This window comes from Lutra lutra, chromosome 7, assembly GCF_902655055.1.
Source record: "Lutra lutra chromosome 7, mLutLut1.2, whole genome shotgun sequence".
Classification (NCBI taxonomy): domain Eukaryota; kingdom Metazoa; phylum Chordata; class Mammalia; order Carnivora; family Mustelidae; genus Lutra; species Lutra lutra.
This window is the reverse complement of record NC_062284.1, coordinates 103,207,813-103,229,088: the sequence shown is the minus strand read 5'-3', so window position 1 is coordinate 103,229,088 and position 21,276 is coordinate 103,207,813. Positions and strand designations below refer to the sequence as shown.

The 21,276-nt window shown below is 40.4% G+C and overlaps 1 protein-coding gene across 1 annotated transcript in view; it reads left to right on the top strand.

The window, feature by feature from the left end:
* TBPL2 (TATA-box binding protein like 2) overlaps positions 1–21,276 on the top strand; it is a 28,267-nt gene that overhangs the window by 6,293 nt on the left and 698 nt on the right. Inside the window, exons 4-6 of the mRNA XM_047738032.1 lie at positions 396–487; positions 6,971–7,138; positions 12,105–12,199. Of these exons, the coding sequence (XP_047593988.1) occupies positions 396–487; positions 6,971–7,138; positions 12,105–12,199 (355 nt within the window). The remainder of the gene's footprint in view (positions 1–395; positions 488–6,970; positions 7,139–12,104; positions 12,200–21,276) is intronic.

Below are 21,276 nucleotides of genomic sequence, written 5' to 3'. Positions count from 1 at the left end.
TGGCTTCCAGTCTCAACTTTACCATTGCCTGTGTAATGTGGAAAATTAAATAACCACTCCGTTTCCCTATGCACTAAATGGTGATGATCATGGACACAGTTGAGCTCTATCCTGAGCTAGAGGAGACAAGACCTGTAAAGCTCTTGGTAGCAGGCTTGAAGTAGAACAGGCACTTAAATTTTAGCTTTATTGTTATTATTCTTACCTGGTTTTTTTTTTAAGTACATTTTAGAATCATGATTGTTTTTGTTTACCTTAGCGCAGGGAGACCATTGTCTCACTTTCCCATCTGATCTCTGTTTATTCAAGACTCTTTTATGTCCAGTTCAGCTCTTCAGTTGGAATAGTGTTACGTCCTAGCAGAAGCTAATTGTCCTTTTGACTTCTGTGTATAGAGGTTTGCTGCTGTCATAATGAGGATCCGAGAGCCCAGAACAACCGCCCTCATATTTAGCTCCGGGAAAATGGTCTGCACCGGAGCCAAAAGGTATGCAGAACCACTCTCCAAACCTTCTCAGACAAATAATTCAGTGTATAAAACAGGGAAGGATAGAATTTATGTTCCAAAACACCTAGGAGGAGCAAAATACTTTGCCGAAGAGTTGCATGAAATGCATTTCATTGCATGAAATGCCAAATTTGGGGTTAAAAACATTCAGTTGTGTAATACCGACTCCTGTCCCATTTTGCAGTTCCCTCATTAAACCGAGGGGATGTAGGTGGGCTGTTAGAACTTGATCTTAAGATGTACTTAAAAACTACCATAGTGATGAAACCTGTTACAAGCCTGGAGAAATAGTTATTGTATATTTTCCTTATTGCAGGTAATTGGATAGAACTTCTTAAAGGAGGCAAATTAGGTACTCCTTGACCATTATCTTGAGCATTAGCTCAGGAGACAACTCTGAAAAGGCTCCCTTTTCCTGGATCTCACACAGAGGAAGGCCTGTGCTGATACAGAGCCTTTCACCATCAAACTGCAGTGGGAGCGCTGCTCATTCCTCTAAGTGTTAGAAGATGAGTAGTAAATTGTCCTCCTGAAAGGCTGTGTGAATTTGTCTTCACTCTACAGATATACTGAGATTCATTTCCTCCCAAGAACACTGGGTGTTAACATTTTTTTTAAAGTTTGCCAAATGGTTTGGCAAAAAAAAAAAGTGTTAATTACATGTCTTTGATTTGCTAGTGAGACAAATATTGCATAAGGATGTAAACGGCCTACCGTGTCTTTTGCCCAATCGTCTGAGTTCTTGCTCATTTGTCAGCTTTTTGATTGTAAGTATTCCCACCATTTTGTACTACAAACATTACTTCCCAAATTACTGTTAGTGGTGTTTTATTATTTTTTTTATACAACTAACATTTTTGGGTGTGTACAGTCCCATTTTTCTTTAGAGTTTTGATGTTTGGCTTCATGCTTAGGAAGAAGGCATTCTGCATGCACAACATTATATAAATATTGACCTCTGTATATTTTTCTGGCAAATGATGTTGATGTTTTGATTCAGTGAGAGCTTTCTCTAGGTGATGGAAATGTTTTACATTTGTGCTCTCCAGTGTGGTAACCACCAGTTACATGTGGCTGTTGAACAACTAAAGTATAGGTAATACACAAAGGAACTGTATGTTTTATTCTTTTTTTTTTTTAAAGATTTTCTCTGACAGCAAGCTGGGGGAGAGTCAGAGAGAGAGAGAGAGAGAGAGAAGCAGACTCCCCACTGAGCAGGGAGTTTGATGCGGGGGCTCGATCCCAGGACCCCAGGATCATGACCTGAGCCGAAGGCAGATGTTTAACCGACTGAGCCACCCAGGCACCTTGGAACATAATTTTTTACTTAATTTAAGTTTAAATATAAATAGCTACATGCGGGGGCTCCTGGGTGAGCCTGCAGGCTGGGCTCCCTGCTCAGCAGGGAGTCTGCTTCTCCCTTTCCCTCTGCTTCTCCCATCTTGCTTGTGTTCTCTCTCTCTCAATCTACCCCTCTCTCAAATATATAAATAGAATTTTTTTAAAAAATAGCTACAAGTGGCCAGTGGTTACCATATTGGGCAGAGCTGGCCTAGAATTTTGTTTCACTATATATTTTTCTTTGCAAATGGCCAGTAAGGGACCAGATACATTTATTGAAGAACCCATATATGGTTTTTTAGTATAGTTGACACACAATGTTACATTAGTTTCAGGTGACTCAATAAGTTTATACATTTTGCTAGGTTCCCTAGGAGTGTAGCTACCATCTGTCCTCACTATTACAATGGCGTTGACTATGTTCCTGTGCCTTTTATTCCTCTGGCTTCTTCATTCCGTAACTGAAAGCCTGTATCTCCCACTCCAGTTCACTTACTTTGCCCAAACCCCAACCCTCCCCTCTGGCAACCATGAGTTTGTTCTCTGTATGTATAGGACTGCTTCTGCTTTTTGTTTGTGTTTTGTTGTTGCTGTTGTTTTAAGATTCCGTATGTGAGTGAAATCATGTGATATTTGTCTCTCTCAGTCTGACTTTCACTTAGCCTTATACCTTCTAGGGCCCTTTATGTTGTCTCAAACGGCACAATCTCATCCTTTTATATGGTTGCATAATATATTGTGTATATAGACCTCATTTTCCTTATCTTCTGTCAATGGACACTTAAGTTGCTTCCATATCTTGGCTATTATAAATAATGCTGCAGTAAACATGGGGGTACATTTATCTTTTCAAATTAGCGTTTTTGTTTTGAGTAAATACCCAATAGTGGAATTATTGAACTTAATGGTATTTTTGTTTTTAAATTTTTAAGGGCCCTCTATACTATTTTCCACAGCGGCTGTACCAATTTACATTCCTACCAACAGTGTACGAGGGTTCCTTTTTCTCCACATCCTTACCAACAGTTATTACTGTCTTTTTAATTTTAGCCATTCTAATAGTTATGAGGTGATATTTCATTGTGGTTTTGATTTGCATTTCCCTAATTGTGAGTGATGTTGAGATCCTTTCATGTGTCTATTGGCCATTTGTATGCTTTTTTTGGAAAAATGTCTGTTCAGGCCCTAGGCCCATTTTTTAATTGTTTTTTGGTGTTGAGTTGTATCTGTTCTTTATATATTTTGGATATTAACCCCTTAACTGATATGTCATTTGCAAATATCTTCTCTTATTCAATAGGTTACTTTTTGGGTGTGTTGATGGTTTTCTTATTGTGCAAAAGCTTTTTATTTTGATGTAGTCCCAATGGCTTATTTTTGCTTTTGTTTCCCTTGCCTTTGGATATATATCTAGAAAAACGTTGCTGTGATTGATGTAGGCAAAATTACTGCCTATATTCACTTCTAGGATTTTTTTGTGATTTCAGTTTTTTTTTTTTTTTAAAGATTTTATTTATTTATTTGACAGAGAGAAATCACAAGTAGGCAGAGAGGCAGGCAGAGAGAGAGGAGGAAGCAGGCTCCCTGCTGAGCAGAAAGCCCGATGTGGGGCTTGAACCCAGGACCTGGGATCATGACCTGAGCTGAAGGCAGCGGCTTAACCCACTGAGCCACTCAGGCGCCCCTGATTTCAGGTTTTAAATTTAGGTCTTTAATCCATTTTTAATTTATTTTTCTGAAAAGTGTTAAAAAGTGGTCCAGTTTTACTTTTTTACATGTAGCTGTCCAGTTTTACTTTTTTACATGTAGCTGTCCAGTTTTCCCAGCCTCATTTATTGAAGAGACTGTCCTTTCCCTGTTGTATATTCTTATCTCCTTTGTCATAGATTAACTGGCCATATAATCATGGGTTTATTTCTGGATTCTCCATCCATTAATCTGTAGGTCTGTTTTTGTGCCTGTTTGTGTGTTTTGATTACTACAGCTTTGTGGTATATCTTGAAATCTGGTGTGGTACCTTCAGCTTTGTTTTTCTTAAGAGTGCTTTGCCTATTTGGGGACTTTTGTGGTTCCATGCAAATTTTAGTAGTAGTTTAATTTTGTGAAAAACATTATTGGTATTCTGATAAGGACAGCATTGAATCTATAGATTGCTTGGGTAATATGAACAGTTTAATAATATTCTTTCAATCCATAAGCATGTAATTTTTTTTTCACTTGTGTTGTCTTCAGTTTCTTTCATCAGTGTTTAGCAGTTTTCAGAGTACAGGTCTTTTACCTCTTTTTGATTATGTTTATTCCTATGTATTTTATTCTTTTTGGTGCATTTATAAGTGAAACTGTTTTCTTAATTTCTCCTTTTACTACTTTTTTTTTTTGTGTGTGTATAGGTATGCTACCAATTTCTGGGTATTTTGTGTCCTGCAACTTCACTGAATTCATTGATTACTTCTAGTAGTTGTTTGATGAAGTCTTTAGGATTTTCTATATATAGTATCCTGTCATCTGCACATAGTGACAGTTTAACCTCTTCTTTACCAGGATGAATACCTCTTATTTCTTGCCTGATTGTTGTGTTTAGGACTTCCAGTATTACATTGAATAAAAGTAATGACAGTGGACATCCTTGTCTTATTCCTGATCTTAGAGGAAAAGCTCTCAGTTTTTCACCATTAAGTATGTTGTTAGTTAGGTTGTTTTTTGTTTGTTTTTTTTAGATTTTATTTATTTATTTATTTGACAGAGAGAGACAGAGAGAGGGGGAGGCAGGCTTCCCATCGAGCAGGGAGCCCCTGTGGGTCTCGATCCCAGGACTCTGGGATCACAACCCGAGCCAAAGGCAGCCACTTAATGACTAAGACACCCAGGCTCCCTATAGTTAGGTTTTTCATATATATGGAATTTATTAGGTTGAGGTATGTTCCCACTAAAGCCAAGTTGAGAGTTTAATTACGAATGAATGCTGAATTTTGTCAAATGTTTTTGTCAGCATCTATTAAAGGGTCAAATGATTTTTTATCCTTTATTCTGTTGATGTGGTATATCATGTTGATTAATTTGTGCATTTGAATCTTTCTTGCATTGCCAGAATGAATCCTACTTGATCATGGTGAATGATTTTCTTAATGTATTGTTATATGTGGTTTGCTAATATTTTGTGGAGGATTTGTATATTTATGTTATGAGTCCATTCTTAATCCATTCCCCCCCACCACCTGTTTTTACATATTAAATTCTTTACATGTATCTGGATAAGTTTCTGGGCTTTCTCTTATGTTGATATGACATCCTTGGACCTAGAAATCTACCATTTTTAAGTCCTTTTTGGACAACCCTGCAAGATATCTACAAGGATGTTCACTTCAGCATTGTGTAAAATGTTGGGGGAATAAAAATTAAAACATGGGATACAAATACTGAGTATAATGTTTTGATTAGATCATTAAATAAAATTATATTAAGCAATTAAAACATATCGAGTTGGAAGGATGGTAACATTGTTTTGAGTTATAGAGGAATAGGAACTAAATTATAAGTCTATTATCCAACTTTCACTTTAAAATATGCTTATATTACGTACGTATTCATGAGTATTTTTCCCAATCTGAATTTATTTGGTTCCCAAAATCTGATGATGAAAGTTTGGATACTGAGTTCAGGTAATAAGAAATACTTGTTAGCCAAATCTATTTGGTTCTTGAGTCTTGGATAGAGATTTGTGAAATTTTGGTTAGTCTATGAGCTGTCAGAATTCTCTCCAAAAAAGGATACAAACCTATTCTTTTTAGCTGTAATAACCAAATTTTGCAAGTGAAGGATACCTGGTTTTGCCCAGGAAGAGTACAAAAGGGTCAAATGTAATCTGTGGTTATCACCACTGGTGGTGACATTCAAGGTTCTTTCTTTCCTAATGATCATAGAAGAACATGTATGTAACTCTAACCACAAGCTGTTTGCATGGGAATTTCAATGTCCTATTCACAGCTAATATCTCACAAAACTACAAGGCCACTCAAATTCTTAAAATTTGGCCTTATAAACATGAGCGCGATGGGCAATGTAATGGGCCAATTAGCAGACTGTATGTTTTCAAAATAGAAACAGTTTATTTCGGTGCTAACTTGTAGACATGACCTTGCGAGGGACATCTCGGGAGTTGGAAGTGGGTGAGGAAAAGCAACGTGGAGTGGAGTGAAATATGTCAAGGAATTAATATAAATTAATTCATTAATTAAAATCAGGTGTTTTTGGTTTTCAAAGTAAAGATGGGGCAACCCATGAGAGAGGGTAGAGTTCACACGGTTCACCCACCAGGTTTTGCCCTTGTTTTTCATCCCTTGCCATTCATTGTTTTGTTTTGCCAAATAAAGCCTCACATCGCAGAACTTTACTTCTGTGACCTGGGTTTAGGGTTGGAGCAAGACAAATGCTCAGAAGAGTATGGCCACAAAGTTGAATGACTTTCTTTCTTTCTCATGTTGGGTGTGTGTTGAGTGACCATTCTGTGAGAAAGCCTGAGCAAAACTGGTCAGGTTTCAAGATGTTTTCATGTTTTTCTTTAAAAAAATGTAGTTTGTTGCATGAAGATTCAAGTCCTAGTATCCTGTCTTTGCCACCTAATTGGCATACCTCTTACTTCCTTATGTTGATTTTTTTTTTAAATGCATGTGTCCTTATTTATCTGGAGGGCTTGTTAAAATAGAGATTGCTGAGCCCCAACCCCAGAGTGCCTGTAGCTGGGACCTGGGACTTTGCATTTCTAGCAAGTTCTCAGGTGGTGCTGCTCTGCTGCACACTTTGGGAATAGTTAATTTTATCTAATTGCATTTAAAACAAGTAAATGAGAAGAACACTCTATATGTGAGAGATGTCAAAGTAAGATGCAAACATGTTTATGGCTTGGCTTTGACCATTGTGCCATACCTTTGGCTAGGTGCTAGGGACACAAGTAGGGGAGGCTGGGCTGTGTCCTCCGCATCTACAGGTTTGTGGTATATACTGAAAGATAGACCTAGTACTAAAAAAGCTAAAAGTACAATCAGGGAAGTGTGTGAACACAGCTCAAGCAGTATAGAAGACAGAACGATGAAGATCTCTTTAAACACACTTGTCCCTCCCCAGTGAAGAGCAGTCTCGACTTGCAGCGAGGAAGTATGCTCGTGTGGTGCAGAAGCTGGGGTTCCCAGCCAGATTCCTCGATTTTAAAGTTCAGAACATGGTTGGAAGCTGTGATGTGAGATTCGCCATCAGGCTGGAAGGTCTGGTGTTAACCCATCAGCAGTTCAGTAGGTATGACCTTTCTGTAACTTTCTGAGTTTACAAAGATACTGCAGTTGTGTTATGGGCCCCATATATAGTGTGTCTTTTGAAGAAAATGGTGTTTTTCTTTCTCAAGACTGTAGATGAAAGGGTTAACATGCTGTGCTTAACTCCTTCCTGGTTACTGCATGTATCCAGTCTTCTGAAACATGGTTCTCAAAATTAAACTGCACAGTCATCACTTGGCCCCCTTTTCTGAAAACACTTTCCTACATGGGCTGCATCATCCTAGATGTTGCTTGTATTTGCAGTTCTTTTTTTTTTTCTTTTAAAGATTTTATTTATTTATTTGACAGAGATCACAAGTAGGCAGAGAGGCAGGCAGAGAGAGAGGAAGGGAAGCAGGCTCCCCACTGAGCAGAGAGCCCAATGTCGTGGAGCTCTATCCCAGGACCCTGGGACCACGAGGCAGAGGCTTTAACCCACTGAGCCACCCAGGCACCCCTTGAATTTTCAGTTCTAACAAGCTCACAGGTAGTGTCAGTCCTGCTCACCAGAGGCTTGAGACTCACTACTGTGCAGATTTCTGAGACAGACACACCTGCCTTGGGGGCAGGGTGGAGACCCCAGAAGAGAAGGGGTATGAGATGGGTTAGGCAGGTCTGAAGGGGCTGATGGCTGACAGCTGGCATGGGGGAGAGGGTTGGAGAGGATGAAGAAAGAGTGGCCTAGCACATTCTGTGAAGGCAAGTCTATCTAGTGTCTGTCCTGTTGATTTCCAGGGGTTTGGTGTTGCTAGCCCCGCTCCAGTTTCTTCTTTAGTGGACTCCTGCTCCTCAGGGAGCCTCTGTAGGCTGCTGCTTCCCACGTAACCTCCCATCTCACCAGTAGAAGCTCGGGATCATCTCCCCTCAGCTGCTTTGATGCTTCTCCCAGCCTGTTGGGCCCTCAGTAGTGATAGAGGCCAATAGGTTAGCCCTGGGGCCCACCACCCTGGGGCACATAGACCAGTCCAAGGCCACTGAGCTGTTCAGAATCACAGACGCTCTTATATTCTCCTTCTCTAGCCTCAACTTCTGTCCTTTCGCTCCCCTCTTCCTCCCCTTTGCCCTGGAGTGGTCATTCCTATGAACAGAGTGAGCAGGGGTCCTGCAGCAGAGCTTTTTCTAACACTCGTTGGCCTTCTTTTTATGACATGGTCTGAACAGCTGTTAAAAATTGCATTATTTTTTTTTCCTAGTTTTTCAAAAAATCCAAGTTCATGCTGAAATTTGGCTTTGGTGATATTCTTCAGGCAATGTTTATTTTCCCCTTGATTGTATTTTTTTCCTCCCTGCATGAATTTTTTTTTTCAATATGTGCTTATTGGGTGCCCGTTGAGCTCACTGCAGAGCTCCCCATGCAAGAAATATTGCCTCTTTAGGGATCTTTTTCTTTCTTCAATCTTGGGACAGTTTATAAATTCATAACCCTTGTTATTAAGAGTATCTCAACACAGAATCTTCCAGATTCTCAACCGTGGGCCTCCAGTCTGTCTCTTCTCCAAACCCACTTTTTCTGAATGTATGAAAGATCACTGCCTGAACTCTGCCTGTCTCTATCAGATTGAGCTCTCTACTCTCTGGCTCTTAAGGGCTCTAAAATGATCTGTTTCATTCCTCCCGAGTTGCCTTTCATTTCTTTTTCTACAACACTGTCGTCTTTGTAGCTCGGGTTTAAGTCTAGAGCAGGGGTGCCTCTTGTCACTACTGCCACATTCTGAGAGATAAAATGGAGAGCAGGGCAAGATGAGAGTTCATCATATGAGCTGACTTTAGCCACTTGGAGGGGTCCATCGCTGTTCTGTCTTCATTCTGGAACAGTTTTATTATCTCATCCATCTTTTCAAAAAATTTGTCAAGAAAGCCTGCATCATATCCCTCCCACTATCTCTTTCTAGTCTTACTTTTGCCTGCTCCAAAAGTTTGCTATTCAGGCTCTACTGTTGCGTTATGGATTACAGATCCAATGTGTGTATTGATGACACTGGGTGTTAAAACGCTTCTCTCCCAACAGGTTTGTGTCTTTAAAGTGAGGCCTCTCAGGGGGCACCTGGGTGACTCAGTTGGATAAGTGTCTGCCTTCAGCTCAGGTCATGTTCCCCGGGTCCTGGGATGGAGTCCAACATCAGGCCCCTTGCTTAGTGGGGGGTCTGCTTCTCCCCCTGCCTGCCACTCCCCTAGCTTGTGCTTACTTTTTCTCCCTCTGACAAGATAAAATCTTAAAAAAAAAAATGGGGCCTCTCTTTAAGTGTCTGCAGCTCTGTGGGGAAACATGTCACACATCAGTTGTAATTATTAGGTCAAGTTTGCCTATGTCAAGGGGCGCCTGGGTGACTCCATCAGTTAAGCATCTTCCTTTGGCTCAGGTCATGATCTCAGGGTCATGGGATCGAGCCCCATGTTGGGTTCCCTGCTCAGCAGGGAGGCTGTTTCTCCCTCTTTCTCTGCTACTCTACCCTGCTCATGCTTGCTCATTCTCTCTCAAATAAACACAATCTTAAAAAAAGAAAGTTAGCCTATGTTAAAACCTCAAGTTCCTTTAATTCCCCTGGTTCTACAAGTTTGTGTATTAGCATCTGATACCACAAGTATCCCCTTGTCACTGGGGGATGTCAGTATTTCTACACAGTATTTATTTCCAGTTTTCCCTGAGCATTGCTCTCCCTTCCTTCAGTTTCTAAATCCAAGCTATCCTGATAATAACTATTTCTTAAGTGAATAATACCTAGGTGACTACCATGGCGCAGATGCTACAGTGACCATGATAGTCAGTACAGCTAGGGTCCAGGACACCTGGGGGCTCAGTCAGTTGAGCCATCAGTCTCTTGATTTTGGCTCAGGTCATGGTCTCAGGGTTGTGAGGTTGAGCCCTGCAAAGGGCTCCCTGCTGAGCATGCAGCCTGCTCTCCCTCTCCCCCTCCCAACCCCCAGCCCTGCCCTCCCAGGCCCTGAACCCATGCTGGTTCACTCTCTTTCTCTCAGAAAGAGAAAAGGAAAAAAGAAGAAAAAAAAATACAGCCACTCTCCCTTGCCCTCATGGAGCTCACTGTCTAAAAGGGAAGACCGAAAAGCTAAAGACAATATGGTAACTAAAGATAACACAGTAACTCCAAGGTGGGCACCCCTTGCAGTGCCATGGTACCATTAAACAGGATATTTAATACAACAGGGTCAGGGGAGTGTGCAGGTCGAAGTTCTCATGGGAAGTGACATTTAAGCAGGACTTGAATGGTGAGTTGAAGTTGGGTTGGCAAGAGATTGGCAAATGTTTTTTATTCTTGAGCTTACAAAATTCTCCATCCCTCTCCAAAATCTCCTTTTTTTCCCCCCTGCCTCAACTTTCTCTTGCAATGAGGCAGAGGATAAGTAAAATGAAGTAAGTATCTCCTTGGAAGTTTATTATGCTGGTATATTAAAACTATGGTTGTGAAAGCCAACTGCAGAGTGCCTTCACTTACATACCAAAGACTTTGTTTTCTCTTTTCCCTTTTCTTTTAAAAGATTTATTTATTTATTTATTTATTTTCGAGAGGAAGAGAGAGAGGAGAGAGAGAGCGAACACAAGCAGGGGGAGAGACAGAGGGAGAGGGAGAGAGCATTCCAAGCAGACTCCCTGCTGAGTGTAGAGCCCAATGTGGGGCTCAGTCTCACAACTGCGAGATCATGATCTGAGCTGAAACCAAGAGTCAGACTCTCAACCAACTGAGCCAACAAGGCACACCCCCATCTCTTTTCCCTTAAAAATCTAAGATTCTGTTGGAAGATCAAATGGAAGCATTCCTTCTGTGTCTCTAGCTTTCACTTTCTTGGTTCAAACCTCCGCTCCCATACAAATTTTCCAAGGCTCCAGCCAGTATCATTGACTCCCGTGTTGAGTGGTGGTAAGTGGGTAAAGTCTTGACAGGCTTTCTGTAGTAAGAGTGACATCCCAGGAAGACAAGTCTACTCAGAGCCACCTCCATATGCTTCAGAAGGGTAGTCTCCCTGCTGTAACGCATCATTCTGGTACCAGTAAGAGATTTCACATCTGCCGTTGTATGGGTCTTACTCATTGCAGAATGAAACGGAGAGAGTTTTTCTGTGTGGTCCTGATTCACCCATTAAAAGCAAAGATTTATGTGTGTTGTGTTTCATTTCTCAGATTCCTTCTTTTTTTTTTCCTATCTGTTCTTAGCTATTGCATTTATTTTGTCAGCTTCCTTTTAATTCTTGACTTCTTTTTTGAAGTCTCCTTAAGCCTTTCTAAGAGTCTCTCTACTTCTCTATGGGGGAGACTAAAGCAATTCTTAGTCCTATCCTCCTCCTCCTCCATTTAGTAGTAAATATGAGTGAGTTACTATTTATAGGACCAAATCCTAAATTTAAGTTTCTTTTTTTTTTTAGTAATCGCTATACCCAACATGGGGCTTGATCTCATGATCCTGAGATCAAGAGTCCCGTGCCCTTCGAACTGAGCCAGCCAGGCGCCCTACAAATCCTAAATTTTTAAGTGTTGGGATAGTTTAGTTTTCTTTACAGCACTTGTCCAGAGACAAATGATGGGGTCTGGAAAACTTCATAGGTTCTAAAATTGTTATCTTTAGCAGTTTATAAATATATAGAAAATATGCTCATTATTGGGAAACTTGGACAATTTAGGAAATTTAGAAAGTGTGTTTATGTATTATTATTGATAGACTTTTTTTTAACCAACAGGATCTTAATACATTAAATTTGATGCCCTACATTACCTTAATTTCTAATAGCTTAGCATGGCCAGCACTTGAAAAACTGTTATGATCAAAGATGAATTCTGTTCTTGATTGTCCCAAGGAACTGCATAGGGCACTCCAGACTGTTTTTATTAAGATGGCCAAAAGTTTTTGTAGAATAGCTTTAACATGCTAGGTCTCGAATGTTTTGGGAAAGTAGTTGAATAGTACTATTTTTAACTTTTTCCTTTTATATCTGAACAGTTATGAACCTGAATTGTTTCCTGGCCTTATTTATAGAATGGTGAAACCACGAATTGTGTTGCTTATCTTTGTATCTGGAAAAGTTGTGTTGACAGGTAAGTTCTAAGGTTATTTTCTGACTTTCATAAAATTCAGTAGCTACATGTTGCTTTGCTTTTCCTTTTAAATAGCTTTGTTCACCATTATAAAGTAAGTCTTAATATTGTAGAACACCTGGGGAAAACAAAGGCAGGAAGGATTATACCATCACTCATTGGTCTTAATACCCAAAACAATATAATTTTTTCATGTTTTTATGTCCTTTTGATATATATGCTTATCTTTACATCCTGCATTTTTATTAACCATTATACCACGTAGCTTCGATCATTGTTACAAACTCCTCAAGAACACTTTCCACAGCTGCACAGTGTTCTAACAGAGGGGTCATCAAACCTTTTTTCTGTAAAGCGCCAAACACTAAATGTTTTAGGCTTTGTGGTCTTAGGGCCTCTGTTGCAACAGTAGAACTCTGCAATGTTCCGTGTGAGAGTAGCTATAGACAATACATAGAGGAAAGTATGCTGAAATGTAAATTTAATATAACTCATATAATTTACAAGGGTCATGCAATATTCTTCTTTGTTTTTTGTTTTGTTTTGTTTTGCCCCCAGCCATTTTTAAATGATTGAATTTAAAACCATTTTTAGCCAGGCTATACAAAAATAGGACTAGCCGTCTGTTTCCTGACTTCTGCTCTAACACATTATCCTATCAGACTTATTTTTCCATTGTCAAATATTTAAATGTTCCTTCTTTGTTTGCTGCTTATAATGGCACAGACATTTGACTATTTTTATGTGTGGAGAATTATTACTGTGGATGCTCGGAAGTGGAACTTTGTTGAAGGATAGGTCTATTCTTAAGGTTCTGAGTACAAATTACCAAGTTGTTTTTTTAAAGGGATACACAATATAGTTCTTTCCCATGATACGTTCCTACCAGCAGTGTGCTTAAGTATCTTTTTTTTTTTTAAGATTTTATTTATTTATTTGACAGAAAGAGAGAGAGAGATCACAAGTAGGCAGAGAGAGGGGGAAGCAGGCTCACCACTGAGCAGAGAGCCCAATGTGGGGCTCGATCCCAGGACCCTGAGATCACGACCTGAGCCGAAGACAGAGGCTTAACCCACTGAGCCACCCAGGTGCTCCTGCTTAAGTATCTTTTACAAACTCTCAGTAGCATTCAAAACAAAAATGGCACAAAAGAAAATTTGTAAGTGAAAATGATCTCACTGCCTTACCTCACTGGTAATCAGAAATAGAAATTGATGATTTTTTAAAACCTCTTTAAGTAATAGCATTTTATCTTTTGTAGAGTGTGTACATAACTTAATTCTTTCTGTCTACTTACTTTTTAAATTATTTTTCCCCGTAAGGATTTGTAGGAGTTGACCATAATATTGAAAGTAATTACTCTTTGTTACACTTATAGCTTTTTCCAGTTGGTTTATTTTTACATAGAGAAGGGTTTTTAAAATTCTTGAGATAAATTGTTAAGACTCTTTTCCATACCATCTTCATGAAGTCTGCTACTTTTATCTAATTGTGTCTGACTTCTTACACATTTTACTATTCTGTATCGAGATGAATGCTGAATTCATACGGCAGGAGGCCAAACTGATTACGCCCAACCTCAAACAGCCAGCCAGCCAGCTTCCCGCGATGTATCACTCTCCTTATTATTAATTCATGATGACTCCATTTGACCTTTATATTTCTATATAAAGTTATCACTCAGCATCCCAAAACATGGAATTTCTGTTCTTAAGTCTTCTTTTAGAACTCCCAGTAAAGTTTCATAGTTTGTTTTACTGTAACAAATAACTAGTCTTTGAAGTGGGGAAAGCTTGTTTGGAATTCAAGAACCTTTCAAATACAGCAAAGCTACAGCTTCTCAGATGCTGTGAATGTAGAGTCTAGAATAATCAAGACCTCCTAGAGACTGACATAAAGTTTACTCCTATCTGTCCTGAAGGAAGTGGGGGAAAGTATGCCAAGTAAGTTGAACAGTATAAATATTGGAACAAGTGTACAGCCTACGGAAAGGAACAAACTTTTGAAGATCCTGGGAAGGGCATGTTCACCTACTTGCTATGTGTCGTTATTAATCAGTCTTATTAAAAGTGCCAGTTGACAAGCACAGGCTAAGTTTCTAGTATAGATACACAAAACAAGTCCCTTTAAATATCCTTAATTCAAACCAGCTTTCCCCAATTAAAAGGAAAAAGGAAAACAACTTGCGTGTACACATTTGCTACAAGTTTCAAGTGGCAGAAGTGGTGTCTACGTGCAATGCCAAAGACCATGCAGTACCGTTCCCTGAAAGCTTGTTATGCTACCGTTCCCTGAAAGCTATGTTATGTTCAGTGTGTAAAACAAACAAAGCTGAACTTCTTCATTCTTGCGAGGTGCAGATCATCAGTTTTGTGAAGGGAGGAATGAGTTGTATTAACTTAAGTCCAAAATTCTGCTTACAATATGAAGAAAAAGACAATGGATGTCTTGATACTGAAACAGGAGTAACTATCTATTGGGATCTTTCCCTGCTTGCACTGTCTTAAGGCACTTCCTCTAGAATCCATGGTTTAGGTTATGTTTGCTTCACACTTTGAGACACATGTTCCTTTTCCTCTTATCCTTATATATCTAGACTTTTCACCTGCAAAGGGTTTAAAAATGCAAGGACCCAATTTTGGGTATAAACCTAAGGAAAGGGACCAAGGAGGCCTCTCTTTAGCCTTGCTTCTAGAATTTTAGCAGGAGATGGTCACGTGGAGTGTCCAGGAGACTCCTAGAGGCCCACACAGCAAGACTCTGCAGAGCTGTTTTGAAAGGTCCCAACAAGGGTAAATAATTTTTGCCTAGAAAATGTTAGAGTACTGAAATTACAAATGCACTCTGCATTCCGCTGTAATTAAGTGATGGGTCCCAGCCCTTCCCTAGGTAGGAACTGTAGAACACCAGCACACCTACCGTAAGTGCAATTCTAAACCATTGTATCATGTGCCATTTTCAGGGCCTCTGAAAATAACTTATCTGTGTAAAATTGTCTTACTCCCTGAGGTGCCAAAGCTGGGGCCACCATGTCCAAGGCTACATCTGAATGTTCTAATTATAGTTAAGTGAGCTGATGGCAAAGAAGCCCTACCGCCCTATTGTGTCGTGCCCCCTGACAGCAGAAAGCAACGGGACCTGAGCCAAGCTTAATTCTGTTTTCCCAAGCCCATGCTGGTTTCCTGTGGCTGGTATGATATTTAGGACCTAGGATTTTTCTTTCTCAAACCACAGTAAAACTAATATAGCTAGGATGTGCTGGAGTGATATACAATGAACAGCAAATATGTCAGCTTTCATTTCTAAGGTCAGACACCATAAAGTGAACATACATTGGACGTGTCCGTTCCAGGCACCATGATAAGAGCTTTTATGTGGGTTCTAGTTAATTCCACAAGGTTGCACTGAGGAGCTCAGTTTCCTCACCTGGAAAATGGGGCCAGTGGAGAAGTCATTAACAATGTCAGACAACTGTATGTGCTACGGCACGGGTGGGAACTTGAGCAGCCTGGCTCCGGAGCCCCCACCCTCCATGTACTCACTCTGTCCCCCAGCTCCTTAGGTGTCTGTGCAGACGCCTCTGTGGTCTTTGAGGGCACCTTTTCCCTTCTTTTCTTCATCAGCTTAAGGAAAGAGAAATGCTCTTAGTGGTAAGAGGTAGCACGTGTGATGGCTAAGAGGCTGGGCTCTGGGAACCAACTGTCTGCTTTGAATCCAGGCTCGACCATTTCTTGGCTGTGTGGCCTTGGGTGAGTTTAAGTTCACCTTGATTTCCACACCTGTAAAAGGCAGGTGGCCAGAGAAACTACCTGCTCTGTGTGAGCAGGCCAAAGAACAGTACCAGTGGAGGGTGAATGTGTTATAAATGTTAGCGGGTGCTCCCTTGGTGAAAGCCTACTCGTTTTCCCCCTAGCATTGGAAGACTGGAGTCTTGCTGTGCTGCCTTGTCCTGATGATGGGAATCTGACATCTAAAGAGGTTTTAGTCTAGCATCTAAAATGCTTCACAGTTCTTTCTTTCCCTCCAGCATAATTCTTAAGAAGCTGGGTCTTTGTTACTTCGGGTGACTGTCCATCAGCTAGACATCAGTTCTTGTTAGCAAGTAGCCAGAGAGCGCATACCCCTGCCAGTCATTACTGGGAGTCCCCCAATAAAGCAAGTTAGTATACGCTGTAAAATGTATACTTGGAAGGATTTAATGCCATCTCTTGCAATTTGTAAGCTTTTTCCCTTGTGTGCATACACATATGGTATCCTAGGGAAAATAAGGTACGTAGTTATGACTTGGCGTAAAAATAGAATTGGAAAATCCAAGCAGTATTGGAAATTGGGGTGGCTAAGGGGGTAGGGATGAGCTTATAAACCTTCTTGACAGATGGCAGATATTTCATCAACTTTGGGTGCCTATCAGGTACCCATACTGTTTTTAGGTGCTGAGGATGGAAAAGCAAATCTCCTGCAGTCCCCATAGTCCCCGCCAGGAATCAGCCCTGGGGAAGGACACAGATTATGTGAGACTGGCTCTTACATTAGACCATGTGTGCTTGGGCCAGCTGTCCTGACATTCCTGATCCTGAAGCATGTTCTTCTAGGACAATAAAAATGGCTTAGATTTTGTAAAATGGGATGGCTTACAAAGGACTTTTTAAAAATGTTCACTCATAAAACTCATAGCAGCCCTCTGAGAAGGCTATTTTACAGGTAAGGAAATGGGAACTCAGAAGTTGAACAACTTGCCTGTGATATTCAAACCTAGTTAATGGTAGAGCTGGTATTCAAGCCCATCCAGAGTGATTTCAGAGCTTTCTTTATTGCACTGGCCACAGAGTTTCCACCTCTGTCACCATGGTGAGGAATGGTGTTTATTCCCCAGAGTGGTGCTCATTATTACCTAAAGGAAAAGACTGGTCAGGTTTGCTTAAAAGCTAAAGTCCTCTACCTGGAGCCTGGTGTTTCAGATTGAGATATTTGATTATAGATTATTAAGACTACAGGACCAATGTCGGTTCCCATAAAGTTGTGATACTTATTTTTGGTGAGGAAGTATTTGACTAAAGGGACCAAATCCCCTCATTGTAATACCCAGTTATAAATGCGGGCCATGTTTATTTGCTGACTTTTTTTTAAATTTAATTTTATTTTTTTCAGTGTTCCAAGATTGTTTATGCACCACACCCAGTGCTCCATGCAATACGTGCCCTCCTTAATACCCACCACCAGGCTCACCCAACCCCCCCACCCCGTTCCCCTCCAAAACCCTCAGTTTGTTTCTCAGAGTCCATAGTCTCTCATGCTTTGTCTCCCCCTCCGATTTCCCCCAACTCACTTTTCCTTTCCTTCTCTTAATGTCCTCCATGTTATTCCTTATGCTCCACAAGTAAGTGAAACCATATAATAATTGACTCTCTCTGCTTGACTTATTTCACTCAGCATAATCTCCTCCAGTCCCATCCATGTTGATACAAAAGTTGGGTATTCATCCTTTCTGATGGCTGAGTAATACTCCATTGAATATATGGACCATATCTTCTTTATCCATTTGTCTGTTGAAGGGCATCTTGGCTCTTTTCACAGTTTGGTGATTGTGGCCATTGCTTCTATGAACATTGGGGTACATATGGCCCCCCCCTTTTTTCCCACTACATCTGTATCTTTGTGGTAAATACCCAGTAGTGCAATTGCAGGGTCATAGGGTAGCTCTATTTTTAATTTTTGGAGGAATCTTCACATTGTTTTCCAAAGTGGCTGCACCAACTTGCATTCCCACCAACAGTGTAAGAGGGTTCCCCTTTTTCCACATCTTCTCCAACACTTGTTATTTCCTGTCCTGCTAATTTTGGCCATTCTAACTGGTATATGGTGGTATCTTAATGTGGTTTTGATTTGAATTTCCCTGATGGCTAATGATGATGAGCATTTTTCATGTGTCTATTAGCCATTTGTATGTCTTCTTTGGAGAAGTGTCTGTTCATGTCTTTGGACCATTTTTTGACATGATTATCTGTTTTTTGGGTGTTGAGTTTGAGAGTTCTTTATAGATCTTGGATATCAGCCCTTTGTCTGTAGTGTCATTTGCAAATATCTTCTCCCATTCTGTGGGTTGCCTCTTTGTTGACTGTTTCCTTTGCTGTGCAGAAGCTTTTGACCTTGATGAAGTCCCAAAAGTTCATTTTCACCTTTGTTCCTTTGCCTTTGGAGACATGTCTTGAAAGAAGTTGCTGTGGCCGATGTTGAAGAAGTTACTGCCTATGTTCTCCTCTAGGATTTTGATAGATTCCTGCCTCATGTCTTAACATGAGTATGGTGTAAGAGAATGGTCGATATACATAGTATTTGCTGACTTTTAGAAGGGATACTGGATACTGAGGACTTCATCCATGGCTGCTATCCATGATTCAGCGGAACTTCAACTTGGTGGGCCTTGTTTTCCCGTGAAGGAAATGAAGGGAATTGGATTAGTTAATTCCCATAAAGCCCTTTTGTGTCTACAGAAGTTTTTCTGTGATATAAAATAATGATCATTCTCCGTGTCTGTTTTCTCCTGGGCAATGGGTGTTTTCTGCTCTCTAGCAGAGGCCAGAATGCTAAATAGGGACTTCAAAATCCTCTTAAGTATGATTTAAGTGTTATGAAAAACTGAAGTACATAGTTAGCTAGAATGTTGGACCTAGACCCTCTGTTTCTTAATTAAATATAAAAGGAATGCTGATTTTGGTGGGTGGGGTTGGAGGTTGAATGGGTAGGTGGGTGTTTGCTAGATCTACTCCACTTCACTGTCTCCTAATAAGAAAGCTGTCACATTCAAATGTACCTAGAAGCAGAAAAGGTGCATCAAGCCAGAGGCAGGATTTTTTGTTACGGTATTTCACTTACTGCTTTCCCAACTCACTGGTTTCTACAAAAACGATCACTTGAGAAATTAAAATATTAATCCTGTAATAAAAATCTGAGGCTTATGGGGTTTTTCCTACCCCTCAAGTTACAGAGTTTCTATTACTCATGTCAGTAAACGCCCCCTCTTCCTCATCCTTTCCCCCAACCCCACATCTTTGAGGGCAGAGACTCACACGTAGTAAACTCATTAGCGATGAATACGTAACTTTTTTAAAAAAGTTTTTATTTATTTATTTGACAGACATCACAAATAGGCAGAGAGGCGGGTGGGGGGGTGGGGGAGTGGGGAGGGAACAGGCTCCCCACCGAGCAGAGAGCCCAATGCGGGGCTCCATCCCAGGACCCCGAGATCACAACCTGAGCTGATGGCAGAGGCTTAACCCACTGAGCCACCCAGGTGCCCCAAATAAGTAACTTTTCGCCAGCCTCTCAAAGAAATTTAAGCTTACAAGGACTTATTGATTCTTTAACATTTTCTTAAAAACTTGAGGTGAAATGCACGTAATATAAACCTAACCATTTTAAAGTGAATAATTCAGTGACATTTAGTACACTTAGTTTCTGCAACCACCACCTCTTGCTAGTGCCAAAACATTTGGATTACTCCAGAAGAAATTCCCATATCATTAAGCAGTTTCTCTCCCGTCCTTCCTCTCCTTAGCCCTTGGCAACCTCCAATTTGCATTCTGTCTCTGGAATTAGCTATTCTGGATATTTCATATAAATGGAATCCTACAATGTGTGACCTCTCGTGTCTGGCTTCTTTCACTTAGTGTAATGTTTTTGAGGTTCACACATTGTAGCATGTATAACAACCTCATTCTTCATTCCTTTTGTGGCTAAGTAATATTCCATTGTATATATACATCACAATGTGTTTATCTGTTCATCTGTTGATGGGCACTTGAGTTATTTCCACTTTTTGGCTCTTGTGAATAGTGCTGCCATGAATACGTGTCTGCATGCACCTCGTTTGAGTACCTGTTTTCAATTTGGGAGGTATATACCCGGGAGTAGAATGGCTGGGTCATATGGTAATTCTTAACATTTTTGAGGAACTGCCAAACTGTTTTCCACAGTGGCTGAATCATTTTACCTTCCCACCACCAATGTATGAGAGTTCTAATTTCTCCATATCTTTGCCAATACTTTTTTATTTTCCATTTTTAAAATTATTATTACAGCTCATCCTTGATTCTGAATTGGGATTTCCACCTGATTCTCAAATCTGGTGATCCTCCTTTTGGTGATTTCCTCTCATCTTTTTTTTTTTTTTTTAAGATTTTATTTATTTATTTGAGAAAGAAAGAGAGAGACCATGAGTGGGGGGAGATGCATAAGGTGAGAAGGAGAAGCAGATGCCTTGCTGAGCAGGAAACTGGATGCAGGCTTCTCCCAGGACCTAGAGATCATGACCTGAGCAGAAGACAATGCTTAATGCTTAACTGACTGAGCCACCCAGGCGCCCCTCCTCTTAGTCTTTTGATTAAACAAGATAACCACTTCTCACTGGAAATTTCTCTCTTAACCAAGCCTTAGCTTTATGGCTCTCAAGGAAGAGTCTTTATCAGCTTAAGCTATTTTCTCTTTCTCTTCATGCTGTTTTTATATTCTTTTCCTTAACCTCCTGCCAGTGGTTTAGGCAGTAGTTTCCTGATTAGCTGAGAGCTCCATCTAAACATCAGTATTACCGGTCCATAACCCGGTACTGCCCCTCTCCGTACAGTGTACTATGTAGCCTTGAAGGTGGAAGTAGTGGCAGTAGGTGGCGCGGAGAGATGAACAACATCTGACTGATCACCTCTCAAGAGGAGGGACCATGTCTAATTCATGTTTTTATCTATTTTAATCCCTACAGCAGTTCTAATGAAAGATCCCTTGAAACTTAAGTCACTAAGGAGTGACAGTGGTACGGTTTTCTTCCTCTAATAATCTCTTCTCATACAATGAAATGTAAAACATTTGCTGTAGTTTGTCTCACCCTGTTAGTCAATATTAGGAAATCAAGATATTAACTAGACCTGAGTGGATCAAAGGAAGTTCCGTTTGCTGATAGCTAAGTGTCCACAGGTCCTGATGAAGGTCATGTTCTGTGGTCCTGTTCAAGGCATGCTGAGTGATAACATCCCCATATTTCATACTGTGCTCTGTGAGGCAAAAGATGAACTGATACGCCCATGTAG